General features: G+C 50.8%; 7 protein-coding genes across 7 annotated transcripts; 5 read left to right on the top strand and 2 right to left on the bottom strand.

Annotated features, from left to right (window-relative positions):
• Positions 1-491: 491 nt before the first annotated feature.
• On the top strand, positions 492-2,265 carry BC939DRAFT_398611 (P-loop containing nucleoside triphosphate hydrolase protein; the record flags this gene model as incomplete). The annotated part of the gene is made up of 4 exons (XM_051552429.1): positions 492-845; positions 928-1,281; positions 1,384-1,618; positions 1,721-2,265. Coding segments are annotated over 4 exons (1,488 nt in total), but the record flags the coding sequence as incomplete, so codon positions are not given.
• Positions 2,266-4,785: 2,520 nt separating this feature from the next.
• On the bottom strand, positions 4,786-5,834 carry BC939DRAFT_504338 (uncharacterized protein; the record flags this gene model as incomplete). The annotated part of the gene is made up of 2 exons (XM_051560512.1): positions 4,786-5,262; positions 5,475-5,834. 2 exons carry the CDS (start codon positions 5,832-5,834, stop codon positions 4,786-4,788), a joined length of 837 nt encoding a protein of 278 aa, XP_051410912.1.
• Positions 5,835-6,567: 733 nt separating this feature from the next.
• On the top strand, positions 6,568-7,470 carry BC939DRAFT_455492 (uncharacterized protein). The gene is made up of 3 exons (XM_051556205.1): positions 6,568-6,715; positions 6,796-7,126; positions 7,222-7,470. The coding sequence occupies exons 1-3, from the start codon at positions 6,701-6,703 to the stop codon at positions 7,404-7,406; spliced, it is 531 nt and encodes a 176-aa protein (XP_051410911.1). The 5' UTR covers positions 6,568-6,700; the 3' UTR covers positions 7,407-7,470.
• Positions 7,471-8,531, bottom strand: BC939DRAFT_455488 (ClpP/crotonase-like domain-containing protein). Its single transcript, XM_051556204.1, has one exon. It carries the CDS (start codon positions 8,363-8,365, stop codon positions 7,553-7,555), a length of 813 nt encoding a protein of 270 aa, XP_051410910.1. The 5' UTR covers positions 8,366-8,531; the 3' UTR covers positions 7,471-7,552.
• On the top strand, positions 8,532-11,399 carry BC939DRAFT_455485 (beta subunit of propionyl-CoA carboxylase). Its single transcript, XM_051556203.1, has 6 exons — positions 8,532-9,261; positions 9,359-9,485; positions 9,591-9,729; positions 9,822-9,895; positions 9,993-10,092; positions 10,214-11,399. Exons 1-6 carry the CDS (start codon positions 8,985-8,987, stop codon positions 11,216-11,218), a joined length of 1,722 nt encoding a protein of 573 aa, XP_051410909.1. The 5' UTR covers positions 8,532-8,984; the 3' UTR covers positions 11,219-11,399.
• On the top strand, positions 11,400-13,122 carry BC939DRAFT_455484 (uncharacterized protein). Its single transcript, XM_051556202.1, has one exon. The coding sequence runs from the start codon at positions 11,485-11,487 to the stop codon at positions 13,024-13,026; it is 1,542 nt and encodes a 513-aa protein (XP_051410908.1). The 5' UTR covers positions 11,400-11,484; the 3' UTR covers positions 13,027-13,122.
• An 892-nt stretch (positions 13,123-14,014) lies between these two features.
• Positions 14,015-16,924, top strand: BC939DRAFT_478259 (uncharacterized protein; the record flags this gene model as incomplete). Its single annotated transcript, XM_051558748.1, has 1 exon — positions 14,015-16,924. One exon carries the CDS (start codon positions 14,015-14,017, stop codon positions 16,922-16,924), a length of 2,910 nt encoding a protein of 969 aa, XP_051410907.1.
• Positions 16,925-17,003: the final 79 nt, after the last annotated feature.

Genomic DNA, 17,003 nt, shown 5'->3' with positions numbered 1-17,003 from the left:
ACAATTCTTCAGTGTTTCCTTCCGCGTTCAGGAACTGTTCCCCTTATATGCCTGAGCTCTCGGTCCTCACGCCAATCCATTCAAATTCAGCACCATCTATAACTCAGTCCATTCTCTCGTCTCATCTTTCATCGAACCCCATAATACATCACCTCAGCAGCAGCGCATCGAGGCTGGAGCTGCAGCAGCAGGCAAAGGCCCTGACCCTAACACAGGAAAACAATGTGCTTACAACGGAGATTATCAATGAAAACGTTATGGACGAAGTAGAAAACGATGCCAGTGCTATAAGAGGCTCTCATACAGACAACACGACATATTCGCAGGCGACTTCGACCACAAGTACCCGAAAAACGAGCGAGGCAACACAATGGCCTTCGGAATCAACAATACTTGTGGCAGGTAAGGTGGATCATCGCGAGTCAACAGGCGATTCGATATCATCAACAGCGTAATGAGTTATAGGCCTATTGACCCATTCTCTGATCTTTATGAACTTTGCAGTAAGAGTTAGGCCATTCAGTCCCGCAGAGCAGGCACAACGGCCTCAAACACCGACCAACAAGTTCAACCTCTCAGCGGATGCCTCACTCTCTAACGGGTTTGGTAACGTCAGCAGTCGAAGCGACCACACCAACTCGAGCGCCAGCACAACAAAGTCCTCGGCAGGACTTCGCAAAGTAGTCGACGTTTTGGATGATAATGTCCTTGTCTTTGACCCTCCAGATGCAGAGAGTATCTCAAAATACAAACGGGCACTGCTACCAGTACAGGCGTATCGTCGATTCAAAGATATGCGCTACGCATTCGATCGTGTTTTTGATGAGGATTCCCAGCAGCAAGAGGTACTTGTATTGTATTCTTTGTGAAGCACACGTACTGCCAAAGAGATTTTGAGGTATTAATTGAGCATTCGACCGTCATCAGGTTTTTGAAAATACGACAAAACATTTGATCGACGGTGTCCTTGGTGGCTACAATGGCACACTATTCGCTTATGGAGCGACCGGATGCGGAAAGACTCATACAATCAGTGGTACACCAGAGAAGCCCGGCATCATCTTCCTCACTATGCAGGAGCTCTACGTGCGAATCAAGGAGTTGGAGGATGAAAAGACGATTGAGATCTCCCTTTCATATCTGGAGGTCTACAATGAGGCCATCCGTGATCTACTGGCCAAGCCCACCCCAGATACTGTAAAACCACAGGCGCTGCATCTCAGGGAAGACTCATCAAAGAGAGTCACTATTGCTGGACTCTCAGAGCATCATCCCAAAGGAGTATGCTATTCTTTACGCCTATTAGGCTCAGACGTGTGATATAAAATTGACAGCAACATTACAGCTAACTTTGGTCGGCTTCTAATCTATTTATTTATATAGATGGATGAGCTCATGGAGTTGGTGTTCAAGGGCAACGAAAACAGGACGATATCGCCAACAGAGGCCAATGCCACATCCTCTCGATCACATGCTGTTCTTCAGATCAACATCTGCCAGCGACTCAGGACAGCAGACATCTCGGAGGATTTCACTATGGCAACACTTTCTCTTATCGACTTGGCAGGAAGTGAGAGGGCCTCAGCTACCAAAAATCGCGGTAGTCGTTTGATGGAAGGTACTTATCATTGTTTATTCACCATATATATGTTACGTTCACATTTCTCGATTAGTTGACAAAGCCGGTGATGGCTTTTTCTTTCTTTCATGTCAACAATAGGAGCAAACATTAACAAGTCACTGCTTGCGCTCGGCAACTGCATCAACGCGCTTTGTGAAAACCGGCCAAAGTCGCATATACCCTATCGAGACAGCAAGCTGACACGGCTTTTAAAATTTTCCCTTGGCGGCAACTGCAAAACGGTCATGATCGCCTGCGTGAGCCCATCAAGCAGGCACTATGAAGAGACCCACAATACGCTCAAATACGCGAACCGGGCCAAGAATATCAAAACTAAGGTCACTAAGAACACCATGAACGTGGACCGGCATGTCTCTGAGTATGTCCAGGCGATCTATGAACTGCGACAGGAGGTAGCAGAGCTTAAAAGTCGACTAAAAAATCAAGCCAAAGGCGAGGGATTCGAGAAGGCGCAGCAGAAACAGGAGATACTCGGCCGTGCATTCGATGATACAATCAGGAAAATGCGGGCAACATTCCAGACGGCACGGTCACAGGAATTGACCTATGCACAGTTCCAATCACAGTTGTTCATCGCCTCGGCGCGACTCTCAGGACTTTACCGATGGAGAGCTGGCTTTGAAGAGGCTTCTCAGGCAGCTAAGAGGCAGAGCGAGAAACTTGAGCAAGCAATGGAGTCGGTCGACGATGCCGAGGCAGCTGAGCAGGTCAACAAGCTCAATAGTTCACTGAATGCGTCGTCCTCTTACACCAATATGGTAGACCAGTTGATTAGCGACCTTATCGAGCAGACAGTTCGTCTGACAAAGCAGATGCAAGAGCATGAGGACGCCCTAAAAATGTATGCGGTTTCGATTCAGTCTATGGAGCAGAAGGACAACCCTATTTTGAACTCAGGATTCCCATATCAACGACTGTATGAGTTGGAGAAGAAGTGCCAGGCTTTGGAGTCGCACAACAAAATTCTCACCACTAAACTGGAACTATCCGACAAATCGCTAAGCGATCAGTTTTTGGCCACGGACAACTTCATGGAGCTAAGCGCGAGATCGCTGGTGGGACTCAGGTCCGAGATTGAAGCCGTAGAGCAGGCAGGAATGGCAACCAAGACTCTCAATGATATTTATATGGCCTCGATCACCAGCTTCACCGACATGACCAAACAGATCGGATCCTCGATTTCAGGCGAGTACAGCGCATGGAACCTTAGACTCAACTACAGTATCAACGGCAGCGGGGAAGACCTAGCTCCTGGCTCTCCTTTCAAACGGGATGATTCTTCAACCTCGGTCGGTTTGAACGGCTCGAAGATCATGTCGATTTTGCCAGAGGTCCCGCAAACCCCTGTCAAGCGCCAGACGACGAGCCATGTCCTCCCAAATCTGTCCATGGACACGGTCGACACCAGTGTTGCAATTGGAACCAGCGGCCTTTTTGGAAACCAGTCACCCATCAGGATGTATCAGGAATACCCTCAGCTTGGCAGCCCACAGAACCCGTTTCAAGTCCCACCACTTCCTATCAAAGGCAACATAGCCCCTCGCAGGAGATCTATGCCTTTTGCCGGTGCTCTGTTTTCGCCCAAGCGGCGGCGACCGCGCGGAGGATTGCGACAGCCACGATTGACACCAATACCTTCGAAGCGGCACGTCCATTTTTCGCTCGATGTTGTTGACGAAGACGAAGAACGCTACTCAACAGGGCTTCTTGATCCCTTGTTGCCATCCGTCATCCGTCCGACGCCTTTCCCATCTCTCTCCTCTTCGCACCTGAAAACACACGGTTCATTGCCGAGGGCAGGAGGTCCTTCCTCTATGAGCTTTGCGCCGTTGGCCAGCAGGCTGGGAAAAGCTGGAGGCGCCAAGAGACTGGTTCCAGCACTGATTCCAGTCAGCAGCAAGAGTGGGGTTGTTTTAAACGGACAGGGTGGTGCACGGAGAGTAGTGGCGAGCAGCAGTACCGGTACTAGCATTGGTACCAGCATTGGCATCAGTAGTACCAACAATGACCTCAGTTCAGGTTTCCCTATAACGAAAGGGAAAGTGCTGAAAGGTGCGCAAAGGGTTGTTCCATCAACACCCGGCGACTCCAAACCCACGGCTCCCAGTAGCACATTGCCTAGTCTACCGAAGCAAGGAGTGCGAAAGGTCATTCGGTTGTCGGGCGACACTCAAGCTTCAGGATCCAGTAATTTCCCTAGTCCGCCGAAGCTGGGAGGTGCTCAAAGAGTTGTGCGACGGATCAGTGAATCCCATGCTTCAGCACCCAGCACCCTCTCCAGTCTGCCAAGTCGAGGAGTACAAAGAGTTGCTCGTCCTCCCAATGACCCTGCTTCCTCATCATCCAGCTCCAGCCCCCCAACGAAACGATCGCGGCCAATGGAAAATGACCTCCAACTCGAGCGAGACGGAAAGCGACTGCGAATGTCAATTGGTGTACCCTCGGTTGCTCCTGCTCTCCCACTTACAGCAGCCACTACTGCGCGGATTAAGAGGCGTCTCAGCTTGCCACAACAATTAAATCATTGAAGGTACCGGAGCGTTTTCTTATGCTATTGTATATACATATTAATACTCAAAATAAAGGCACGGCGAGGAGAGGATCGATCTGCGGATTCTTTTGCTCGTTTCGTCGTTCTCCCTACGTATTTTCTGAAGTCAATAGAGTAGGTTCACTGCATTCATGGCAGCCTGCTCGCTTAATCAAAATGTATAACAACTATATCGCCTGATCAAAATGACAATAACGTGTAGGGGCGAGGTGAGACGGTGCGAGGATAAGGGCATACTTACAACATCACGATGGTAGCGGTTTCCCTGCTGGCCGGCCGTAGGGTGACAAATGCGGTACGATGAGAGTCCTGTTTGAATGGTTGCCTGAGCGTCACCTTTGGCGCCGTTCTTTGCCCACGATCGCGTATCCGCCATTATCTACCTCGTTTCATACGATAATAAATTACTGTACAAGGAGTTTATTACACATGGCTCTGAATACAGGCGACTACTTGACGATGGAAAGGATGAGGTCGAGAAGGTGTAGGGTATATACAGAAAAAATATGGCGAGAAAAACGAGCAATGGACTCTTTGATCTTTTGAGTTGTGAGAAGAATGAAAGTGCCGTGCTTGTTGTCGATAAATTTGGTCATGCGACAGATATATTCAGAGTCCCTGCTCCTGCTCCTGTCTCTGATGCAGGTGGTGCTGCTAGTGCTGGGCGAGAATGTGTTTCCATTTCAATGACGACTTGCTGGTACTCTGGTGGCTGTCCCTCGCTCAGGAACACGCCCTGGTGGCGATGCATTCCATCGCCGTGTTCTTCCTCTTCATACTCTTTGGAACGATAGGTCGGCAGCTCATTCTCTCTCGCTAAAACCTCTTCGGGCAAAGCATGTGGGTCAGTGGCGGGGTGTTCCTGGAAGGAGTATTCATCAATATGGTCGACAGTTGTGAGGTCGATCACCCAGCTGGGCAGCCCCAGGTTGAGTCGGTAAGCGCATCGGTTGAGAAATGATGAGTGCGCGAATGAAAAGGTTCCTGGGCGCAGCCTGTAGAGCACGTCGTAGTGAGGCATGTCCTGGTTGTTGAAAGAGTGAAGTAGAATATTGATCTCTTTGTGTGCCTATGAAAATAAGTAAATTCGGATGAACAAAACGAGCGCTGGGACCTATAGTGCATGTTTATGTTTATAGTAGGTTCAGCAGGAGAAGATCGCCCGCAGACGGAGGTTGGACTGGTAGGTTTTTTTTTTTTTTTTTTTTTTTTTTTTTTTTTTGCAGGAGGAGGAGGAGGAGGAGGAGGAGGAAGGGAAGGAAAGAAGGGGTGATAGTATACCTTCTCAATTCTGGAAAGAAAAAACATTTTGGCGACGAAGGTCATGATCAAGACCACGATCACGCCTAGGACCCAGGGCTTGCCGTCCGAGACATGGAGAGCCAGGGCTGTGGCGATGAAGACGAGCAAGAGCAGGAGGATAGAGGCGAGAGCGGCGATGTAGATATAGGTGGGCGGGTGATGATGTGAAAGCTGTTCTTGGATGGAACGCACGCGCAAATGAAAGAGTTCGACGGGGTAGTCCCTCAGGTCGTCGATGACGGCGTGACCCCGCTCGGCCTCTGCGGCCTGGTGTTCAGGGGCAGTGCTCTGTTGGCTCCATTCGAGGACTGGCCTCCTGAGAGTGTACTTCAGGGGCATGGACCGTAGGATGGGCATGCCTCTTTCTTTTGATGTGGAGGGTGCGCTGAATGCGATGGAATGCCTAAAGATATGAGTGTATCCTTGGTGTGTGGAGGTAGGAATAAAAGGCGAATGAGAAGTAATGTGTGGATGATCTGGATGGTGAATGGAGGAATGGACAAAGAAGAGACAAGGAACAAGGAGGGGAAGAAGAAAAAGAAAGAGTTCCCGCACGGACTACGGAGCGAAGGAAGGAGAGCTGTTTCTTCCCGCTGTGTTGGCGCGGATGACGCCATCCGACCTCAGTGCCATGTGTCCGTACCCAGGGTCTGGTACCTGGTGCCATCTATGCAAATACCCATGGCCACACCTTTCTCCTTGCTCATGGTCACCCTTATCGTCGAGCTGTTCACCCATCGTCCATCCCTCGAGCCAACCCATACTCTCCCTCAACGGTTGCAAGCTAAACATTCCATCTTTGCGATCGACGAATAGGAACGCGTCTGCATGATGCTATCTTGCCTGCATCTTGCACGCTTCGCCCTCTGTCCAAAATCTTATTTTTCTTTATCAGTACACTCAGAAATTTTTTTTGCGTACAGTTGGATAAGAAAACTGTCCCTAAAAGAATCTCGAATAAATGAATTGAAATGCTACTCAGTGTAGTTCTTTTACTGACAGCTCCTAACACGTATACACCAGTGCATACGTGTGGGACTGTTTTCGTAGGACAGAAAACAACAGGCGGAAACGCGCTTTCCGCATCGCCCATTCCACACTTCACATCCACTGACAACTCACGACCATCCTACCATACATACACTCACTAAATCCTCTTCTTCCATTGCATCCACCTATACTTCCAACCCGAACACGGTGGAACAATGAACCTGCTCAAGGTACCAACCCGGAAAAAAAACGCAGCTGTCTCTTAAACAGGAACAAGACCTCAGTCAACTAGACTTTACTATCTCCATAGAAAACCACCACCTTGTCCCTGCTGGGTCTTTGTAGGAGACATGCCTCAACTGCAGCAAAATCTGCTTCAGCTAGCACAGCTAGCACAGCTTCATCGTCTTCTAGGAAAAGAGAAAGCTTAGATCCAGCACAAAACACTGACAAGCTCCTTGTCGGAAACCCTCACCCAGTCTCGAATCTGCGGCCTGTCAAATACCCTGTCCCCAGCAATGAATCTAAGGATGATCGTTTATTCAGGGAGAGGAGGGAGCGCGTCGATGCCTTCAACCAGAGTTTTTGGGTCAACAACAATACCATGTTTAACAAGGCCAAGGCAGAATACGAGGAAAAAAGTAAGCGGACTCAATACACGTGCGAACACATGTTGCTATGGTCATCAAGAACTACCTCTAACAATGCCTTTTATTGTTGAACCAATCGACAATAGTTCGCGCGCAGAATGGGAATCAGTTAGTGACCACTGAGGAACTCTCAGTCTTTTATAAGGACTTTTTGGACAAGGCATATGAGAGGCAGATGAACTACAACCGACAATGGTGGATTGAGAATGTGGGATTATTGCTTCCAGCAGCCAAAGCAGCGCTCAGGAAGTGGACTTTGAAATCATCATAGCTTGGTGTTGTAGGCTGGGCAAACCAATAAACCCACCACCGGAAAGACATCACGAAAAGGAATATATTCAATTTATCTTTATTTTACATGCACCCGGTAAGAGCGAGGCGCGACAAAAAAATATGGAGCGACCGAGGTGAGATCATCTACAGCTTGGACTTTAGCTTTTCTGAACCGAGACCAAACTCATCCCAGTTAGGTTTCTCTCGGCTGGCAAATGCACCAATGCCATGGGCAGCCTCCTCGGAGGTGATCATTTTTCCAAACGCTTCGCGAACATAGCTTGCAACCGCTTTGTCGTCTCCTCCACGAAGATCGACCGCATCGACTAATTGCTTAACATCCCGCATAGCTCCTGGACCGGACTGGACCAGGAGATCCACGTACTCTTTGACCTTTTTGTCGAGTGTGTCTTCATCCTCTGCCACGGCGGTGACGAATCCAACACGATAGGCCTCCTGCGCCGAGACGCGTTCGCCCGAAAGCATGTACTGCTTGGATCGGAAGGCACCTAATTGAGGAACGATCACCTCTGAGATCAAGGCAGGAATCAAGCCTCGGTGGACCTCTGGCATGCTGAAGTAGGCATTTGGATGGACGATCCTGAAATTGCAGCCAAAGACAATGCCGACGCCGCCTCCGAGAGCTGGGCCGTTCATACGAGCGATGGTGGGTTTCGGGCAGCGGGCCAGGGTGGTGAACATGGCTTGAGTTTGAGCAACAGGATCTGAGGCCGAGGGTGAGTCGTCCTGAGGGGTGAGGTCCATGCCAGTGCAAAAGTACTTGCCATTGCCGGTGACGACGATAACACGGACAGCTGGGTCGTCAATAGCGGATTGGAGGATCTGGACGAACTGGCTGACCATGGGACCTGAGAGGGCGTTACCGCGCTTGGGGCGGTTGAGGGTGACAGTGGCGACGGCGCCTTGCCTTGCGTAGAGGACCTCTTTTTCAGACATGTGGAAAGGGAGAGAGTTTGAGAGATGTACGAGAAGAAGAAGACGAAGAAAGAGGGAGATGGGAGAGAGATGAGAGGGATGAGTCGAGTGGGTCGTGTCAGTGGAATTGAGTTGGGCTGGTTTAGGTGCGATGGCACTTTAAGGCGAGTTCATCTCCACGTGATATTCAAACCGCGCGCGTTTTTTTTGTTCTCCACAGAAAAAAAAAGGTTCGCTTTGTCCGTGTCACTTTCGGCTCTCTTTTCCAGTCGCAATGGGGGGGGAGAGGGTGAATGTATACAGGGCGAAAAGTAACGGTGGCAGAACATCTCGCGCGAGAAAGAAGGCGAGAGAGAAGACATCTCGGGAAGAGGGGGGGCGAGAGTCCGAGCCCCACATACTTTTGCCTCAGGGGAAGGGACGGGGTGTAAGGCAGGAATGCCCCATTCTCTTTTTTGCGGGTTCGGCATCAACCCATGCGAACCACCCTCCCTTTTTTGTCACTTTGTCGTTTCCTCTTCTACTACTTCGTCTTCTTCTGATCTCTCCTCCCTCTTTCTCTTTTCTTCTTTCTTTCTCTCCTTCATCCTCATCACAACCTAAAAAAAAAAAAAACACGCGCACATCTCACCCTCACACGATGAGCCACATCATCGACCCCTCTCACAGAAACCCGCCTCCCAACCGGAGGACCAACGGGGATGAGTTTGCCACCAAGAACCCCAGCGCTGCCCCCAACCTCGGTCACTACACAAAGCCCACAAAGTCCAAGGTCAACACCAAATCTCCTGAATACATCGCCAACTACAAGGAGATGCTCGAGCTGGTCGACCAGCTCAACGAGCGTCTCCAAGAGGCGACCTTCCAGGGAGCAGATCGTCTTCTGGCTCTGCATCACAAGCGCGGATCTATCCTTGGTACTGAATCGGAGTGTGCTTTGCCCAACCAACATCTCGGGTCACACATCTTGACATTGTGCTAATCCCAAATAATATCCTTGGATGCCCACATTAGCCCGTGATCGTCTCGAACTGCTTCTCGACGATGACTCTCCATTCATGGAGCTCTGTCCCTTGGCTGGATACGGCCAGGATGACATGACCATCGGTGGATCTCAGGTTGCCGGTATCGGTCTTGTGTGGTAAACAATCTCACAGCCATCTTCGCGCGGCTCGCACGAACCGGCATTAATGAAAATGCGTTCTCACCACCACCGTCACCATGTCCTTTCTCTACTCTTCTGCAGCGGTATAGAGTGCATGGTCTCTGCCAACGTTCCCACACTCCAGGGAGGTGCCTCGAACGCCACCACGCTTGCCCGTGGTGAGCGATTGGGCCGCATCGCCTGGGAGAACCGTCTTCCTCACATTCAGTTGGTTCAGTCGGTATGGCTACTGTACTTAAATGACCATTTCTCGCAAAAGCAAGGCCATGAACTCTTGTTAAAACGCGTGCGTCTTTCTTACTACTCCTGTAGGCCGGCGCCAACCTGGCCCAGCAGTCTCGCGTGTTTCACCCAGGCGGGGCTGTCTTCCGTCACTTGGCCGAGAGGTAATGCCCTTTCGTCAAGCGTTCGAGTGCCATCGTCCGCAATTGACCTGCATGCACTCGTGTGCTGACACATTTTCCTCCTATTGCTTCACCATAGATCCAAGGCTGGTCTGCCCTCAGTCGCGGTCGTCTTTGGAAACTCGACCGCAGGTGGTGCGTACATCCCTGGAATGAGTGACTACAGTATTATGGTCAAGGTAAGCAGTAAACATGTTAATTCCCCACTGCTTTGGCCATGGGAAGACGCGCCTCATATACAATATACATTTATGGTCTCATTAACGTCATTCTACTTTAACGTACTGTACCTGTTAACAGGGCAAGGCTCAGGTCTTCCTGGGTGGTCCTCCTCTGGTCAAGATGGCAACCGGCGAGATCACCGATGCAGAGACACTCGGAGGGGCAGATATGCACAGTCGCAAGTCTGGAGTCTCAGATCAACTGGCCATGGACGAATACCATGCAATTGCCATGGCCCGTGAGTTCGTCTCTGGCTTGAACTGGACCAAGCAAGGCCAGCTCCCTATCCGCCACTTGAAAGGTCTCTTCGACCAGCCCCTGTACGATCCCGATGAGATTCTGGGTATTGTCAGCGCCAACATCCGTATTCCCTTCGATGCTGTCGAGGTGATTATTCGTCTGGTTGATGGATCCCGTTTCACGCAGTTCAAGCCCCTGTACGGACCCAACCTAATTTGCGGTTGGGCCACGATCCATGGTATTCCAGTCGGTATTCTCGCCAATAATAACGTGCTCTTCCCTCCGGAGGCAAACAAGGCGACGCAGTTCATCCAGCTGTGCAACATGCGCGATACTCCAATCCTGTATCTTCATAACATTACAGGATTTATGGTCGGCAAGAAGTACGAGGAGGAGGGTATCATCAAGGCCGGATCGCGCTTCATCAACGCAGTCTCGAACTCACAAGTGCCATGCATCACGATTGTGATGGGTGCCAGTTACGGTGCTGGAAACTACGCGATGGCCGGACGTGCTTACAACCCACGGTTCCTGTTCTCGTGGCCAAACAGCAAGTGCTCTGTCATGGGTGCAGAGCAGCTGACAGGAGTGCTAGACATTGTGATGCGTGACTCGGCCAAGAAGTCGGGCAAAGTAATTGACGAGGAGATGGCTAAAGCGTCGATGGGTATGTTCCAGGCCATGGTCGAGAGCGAGTCGGACGTGTACTGGACGAGCTCCAGGTGCATCGATGACGGAGTGATCGATCCCCGCGAGACACGCACAATCCTCGGTTTCTGTCTGTCTGTGTGCTACAACACTGAAGTCAAGGGCGGCAACCTCTATGGAGTCTCGCGTATGTAGATGGAGCGACGCGTTGGTTCAACGGGCGACGGCATGCAAATGTGCTATTAAGAGAGAAGGGAGAATGCTTTTGGTCGCTTCGCCTTCACCTCAACTTTCACCCTCCCTTCGCCAACTCCTTTCCCACCGTTGGATTCGCATGAAATAGAAATTAAATAAAGGACAGTCCCTTATGCTTGCATCTCCACCAACCATTTTTTTGCTCTTTCCTCTTTCCTCTTCAGTGCACTTCGCATTACTCCCGCCCACTAAGTAACCACGCCAACATGCCTACCTTTCTGATGGACATCGAGAACTGGCCTCCAGAGACCCTTCGACTCGACCACATCCACTACGCAATCACCAACGAGGCTCGCGATTCCAAGAACTGGGACAATGCCTTGAAGCTGTTCACCCATTATCTTGCACCTCTTGTCGTCGCTGCACAAAAGGCCACTGCTGCCGCAGCAAGCGCCAACCCAACTGCCTACAATAGCACTACGACGAGAAATAAGGGCGCAGGAATGGCATCTTGGGTAAAAGACTTTAAACCGGACAGCTCTGGCAGCTGCACAAAGCCCTTGAGCCAAGAGGACATTAAGCTAGTCCAGTGGTCTATTGCAGTCTTGGTCCGGTACGCACCCTCGCCCACAGAGTCCAACATGATCTACATGTTCTTTCTCAAGTGCGAGCCACCTGTGCGGAGCGACGAGACCATCGACACATGCCTGATATCGCTCATTTACAAGTACGCTCAGGTCCGAGGCAACCGAGAACTACAGGTCAAGGGACTAGATTTGATCTTGGTGGCGCTGGAGCGAGGTGTGGGCCTGCCGACCTACGCCCCCATCAAGCGGAATATGGAGATGGAGCAAAATGAACCAATTCTGGCGAGCGTGAGTCGACCGATCCTGAGTTTTGTGAAGCAGCATATCTCTACAGACGGTCGGAAATTACTACCGGGCGCGCCTCCGCCAACAAAATTCCAGCTGCAGTGTCAGCGGTCTAATCAGCGGTTTAATCAGCAGCAACTTCAGCGGCCTAATCAGCAGCAATATCAGCAGCAGCCTGTGCGAGCCCAGCGGAATGTCCATCAGGGTCCGCAGCAAGGTCAGCAGCACGGTCCGCAGCACGGTCCGCAGCAACAACCACAGCAGTATCGCCCGATGCCGCAGAATCAGCAGTCGCCGCAGCAGAATCACCAGTCGCCGCAGCCAAAGCGCAGTGGCATCCAGGGACGCTCGCATATGAGATCACCGGACCCAAAGCATGTCGAAATAAGTGGAACAGAGCAAGGACAGGATGGCGGCGATCGAGCCGAGTCACCGCCGCAGCCGCTGCAGCAGAACAAGCAGCAGGGGCCACAAGAGTCGTCGTCGCCTTCTTTGCCAAAGAAAAAGAGCAAAGATAAGGAGGTCAAGAAGAGGGGATCTCCGACTCCACCGCGAACATCAAATAGATACCATACAAGTGGTCTAGCGAACGAGGAAGATCAATATGCGTACTACGAGCAGGCGTCTCGTCGGTCCTTTGCTGGAGCGGGCTATGTTGGTCGCGTAGGACGCCAGGGAACAGGTGGCCATGGCATCGGCAGTGGCGGACAACGTACGATCGCATTCGTCCCTGCCTCTACGAATGCGAACCTCAATCCTTCCAATCAGCAATCTGCTGGTGTGGATCAAGAAGTCAAGGAGTCCATTTCAGCTCAGAATGTCGAGGAGCCACTTGCTGCTGAAGAGAAGCAGCAACCGGAGGACCACGCGAATGCGTCTGTCGAACTTGCTGCGGGGATTGAGAAGATGGTGCTAGCGTCGCAGTCGGACGAGTAAAAGTCGAAGCGCGATGCTTGAGCTGGCTGGCTACGAGCCTTATGTCTGCATACTTTTTTTATTTTTTTATCTATCTCTTGACATCATTCGCCACACTTTTTTTTTTTTTTTTTTTTTTTTTTTCTTAACGTACCAGCAGTATCCCACTTTCATCTTCAATAACAGACAGCACAGCAAAATAAAAAATAAATAAAAATACAAACACAAATATTTCGAAGCAGTTTTTTGATTGGCTCATTATAAGACGCGTTGCTCTTACAGAGCTGACTGTACCTACGGATGAAGATGAGTACGGAAATGGAAGCAGCGAAAGGTGACAAAGGGAATGGAAAATAAGGAGTTAAAGGAAGTAAGGGAGACTCCACATTCCTCCGAGATATACTTGTTTACATACACATACAGGATACTAAGGGGGAACGAGGATAGACATGCAAATGAATGGTGCAATGGCCAAGTGTGGACCATCCATCCTCAGAGCGAAACCATCGCTCTCCCGCACACCCCTTCTTAGCCTTTTCTCCTTCTTCAGATTTCACACCTCTTTTTTTTGCATCCTCATTCTCGTTCTGATTTCCCTTTCCTCATTCTTTTGTTCCTTTTGCTGACTACAGAGCCTCAAATGACCAGGATGGCATTTATCGCATTCAAGCGACGATTTTGGGTTCTGCTGGTGCCAATCATCAACTTCATTTTCCTAACCCTCTATATCTTCTCGCCCTCTTCCCTTCCGAGGCTGCCCCGGAACTTCTCTCTCTGGCCCAAACCCACAACAACTGCACTTACTCAACTTGAGCCGTTCGAATACATTGACTTCAACAGGAGGAGCTCATCTAGGGTCGAGCATGGGGATACAGGTGCCAGAACAATCACCGACGAGACCACAGGATCGATCTCTGAATCAGGGAACGGCACTAGGCTCAACTATCTCTTGGAGCAACGGAAACTTGTCGAGGGGATCGAGTTGACTACGTTGCCGAACCATCTCATCATGACCTATCGACCCGGATATCTTGACTTACTTCCCTCACCAACCACTACAGCAGATCCAGAGAGCACCCAGGACCGAAGCATTGACCTGGACCCCTCTACAAAATATCTCACTTTCCTTCCGCACTCTGGGTTCCATAACCAACGAACAGAGCTCGAGAACGCGCTGCTGTTGGCAAGACTCCTGAACCGGACGTTGATCATGCCAAAGGTATACCTGGGTCCGCCCATGCCCTGGCGTACTTTTCGGTTGCTGCATACTCGGTTATTGTATCAGACCAAGATTGGACTCGAGCATTGTCGTGCGATCATTGAGAATCAAGAAGAGAAAGAGATCGAAGAGAGGCAAGAGCAGGCGATGGCGTATCAGCAAATGAACGAGCAGAAGCAGGGCACCGAGGAAAGAAGTATGGGCAGGATGGAATCCCAAACCCATGAAGCATTGTCGCCGCCTCTATCATCATGGCCATCACCACTACCACCAACACCACGGCCTCAGGAACCGTGGCAGCAGCAGAAACAGCAGCATCGTCATCACCATCATAATCATCACCACTCCCACTACCAACAGAGCCCTAGTGGCGAGGTACCATCTCAGCTAAGAGCGCTTAATGCTCAACAGCGAAACAGTCAAGGGTCGACCTCAATTTCAATTGATAAATTGGGTGCTGCTACATCAGGTTTCCAGTTCACCGAGGAGAATTCAACACCAAATCCATCAATAGAAGAGGATATGGCACCAGAGGGGCGCCTTGACAAGGAAGCTCTCATGGACATCCTTATCGATGCGCGAGGGGATGAAGAAGAGTCGGAAGAAGAGCCATATAATCTATCAGATGTCCAACCGGACTTGGGCAGTGTCGAAGGATCATTTGAGACCGATAAGAACAATTTCTTCCAAGAGCAAGGTTCAGGCGAAGGCTTTGCAGGCGGCGAGGAGGAAGAGGTGCCGTCATGGGTCGAGGAATCAGCGGACGAGGACGGGAATAAGACTAGAATCGCAACTGGAGACAATGTCAGCGACATCGTGAACCTGGAAGAAGATATCCATTCCGACGAGAAGTTAGATCAGGGCATGACCGACCGGAGAGCCGTTAGGGACGAGGAGGATGGTGAAAATAGAGGCTCTGGTGGCATTCAGATGGGTATCCCCGATGACTTGGATGAGCATAATGCGAACTGGGGAAAGCCAGGGTATTTGGTGCAGTCTGATCCTTCCATACCTGGTTATAATGGAGAGCGGCTGTTGATGCAGCAGCAAGTGGGTGTGGAGGCTTCATTACCACTCTACGTGACACCTCTGGACTCTAACCTGCAGAAGAACCGCGCGCGTGTGATGAAGCGATCGTTGTTGACAGGGTCAGAGCCCGAGAAGTTGGGTTTCAGGAATAGCAGAAGGGATCGCCGTGGATCTCGGCCACAGAAGCCTCAGGTACCTGATCAGCATCCTTTCCAACAAATTCAAGAGCAAGCAGCACTTCCAGTATACCATTATCCCACGCAGCTTAAACCACAGCACCAGCAACCTGTGGTCGGGAAGCACCGTCGCATGAAGTGGAGTCCCTTACCTGCCGAGTGCCTCCAGTACGAATCGTGGACCATGACAGATTGGGATTTCTTCTTCGACTTGAACCCTCTCCGCCGCTATGTCCGGGTCTTGACACGGGAGTCTATGTCCATGCAGTATTTGGCTGATCGATTCAACCTGACGCTGCCCAAGGAGGAAGATGAGCAGAATTCAGCCACTACTAAAGCGACTGCTGCGATTGATGGATCTAACGTTGGCACTGGTATCACGAGCAAAGAAGGCAAGGAGGAAAATAAGGACAAAGGCAGCGCCGAGGGCGATGCCAGTGCAGGAGAAGAAGGAGATGAGAAGAAGAAATCCTTGATTTTGCGCACTGAAGGGGACGTCCTCTTTTTTGACGACTCGAGCCTTTACGACTACCGCTTCACAGAGAACCCCGATGCTGAAGAATCGATCAGGGCACGGCTCAAGTACCAGGAAGAGTTTACGGTCGAGTGGCTAGCCCAGCGTCCAGAGCGGCTGATTCATCTGGGCTCGATCTTTGGGACAGGACGGGTGAGCATCGACTCGTTGGAAAGCAAAGCCTGGTTGTTGATGATTCGAGACCATTTGATTTTGGGGACGGATATCCTGCAGACGACCAGCCAGAGGATCGCAGACAAGATCAGCGGACGTGTTGTTACTGCTGCTGATACTGATGCTGATGTTGGGGGTACTCATCCGGACAGACAGGCATACGGTGGTACAGTGCTATCTGATTCGATGATGGATGCAGGGTTTGTTGGGATCCATATCCGCATGTCGGATGGACACTTTTCGTTAACTGCGCGGGAGACGATTGAGAATTCCCGGCAGGAACTGATGTGGCAGGTTGGTATCACGGGCGAGGAGGAATATATGGGTGGGGATGATGGTGGCATTAAGCGCGAGGAGCGGGGTCGGTTGTCGATTGAACAGTGTCGGTCCAGGGCCCTCAACCACCGTCGAACACTGCAGAGACAACTGAGGAAACAACGATCACAACCACAACAGCATTCAATCTCGCAAACATCTCCATCGACTCCAAGACGCCGATCGAACGGTCAGTTTACGCCCATCTATCTCGCGACAGACGCGCATCGGCCTCGAGCGAATCCGATTTTTGACAAGCTGTTCGAGACGTTTGAGTGCATCTTTACGTTGGATGATTTCTCAGAGGATTTGGAGCTACTGCACCATTTCCGGAACCCAGAGGACGGAACACTGATGGCCAAGTTCTTGATCCCGATGGTCGACGCGATGGTCGTGGCCAAGTCCGCGGCGTTCTTTGGTACGCCTGCGAGCACGTTCTCAAACTACATTCAGAGGCAGCTTCGACCGGCTTACACGGGCCTTTATGATTAGGAGAGACGAAGCAAGGAAGGAGGCGGCGGGGTTGTCGCTTTTCGATTAAATATGTAGAAGGATTGGGGAGGGGAGAGGA

The sequence above is a fragment of the Gamsiella multidivaricata genome (assembly GCF_025024155.1).
Source record: "Gamsiella multidivaricata strain RSA 2152 chromosome Unknown BC939scaffold_44, whole genome shotgun sequence".
NCBI lineage: Eukaryota > Fungi > Mortierellomycota > Mortierellomycetes > Mortierellales > Mortierellaceae > Gamsiella > Gamsiella multidivaricata.
The sequence above is the reverse complement of the archived record's forward strand: the minus strand, read 5'-3'. Positions and strand labels throughout refer to the sequence as shown.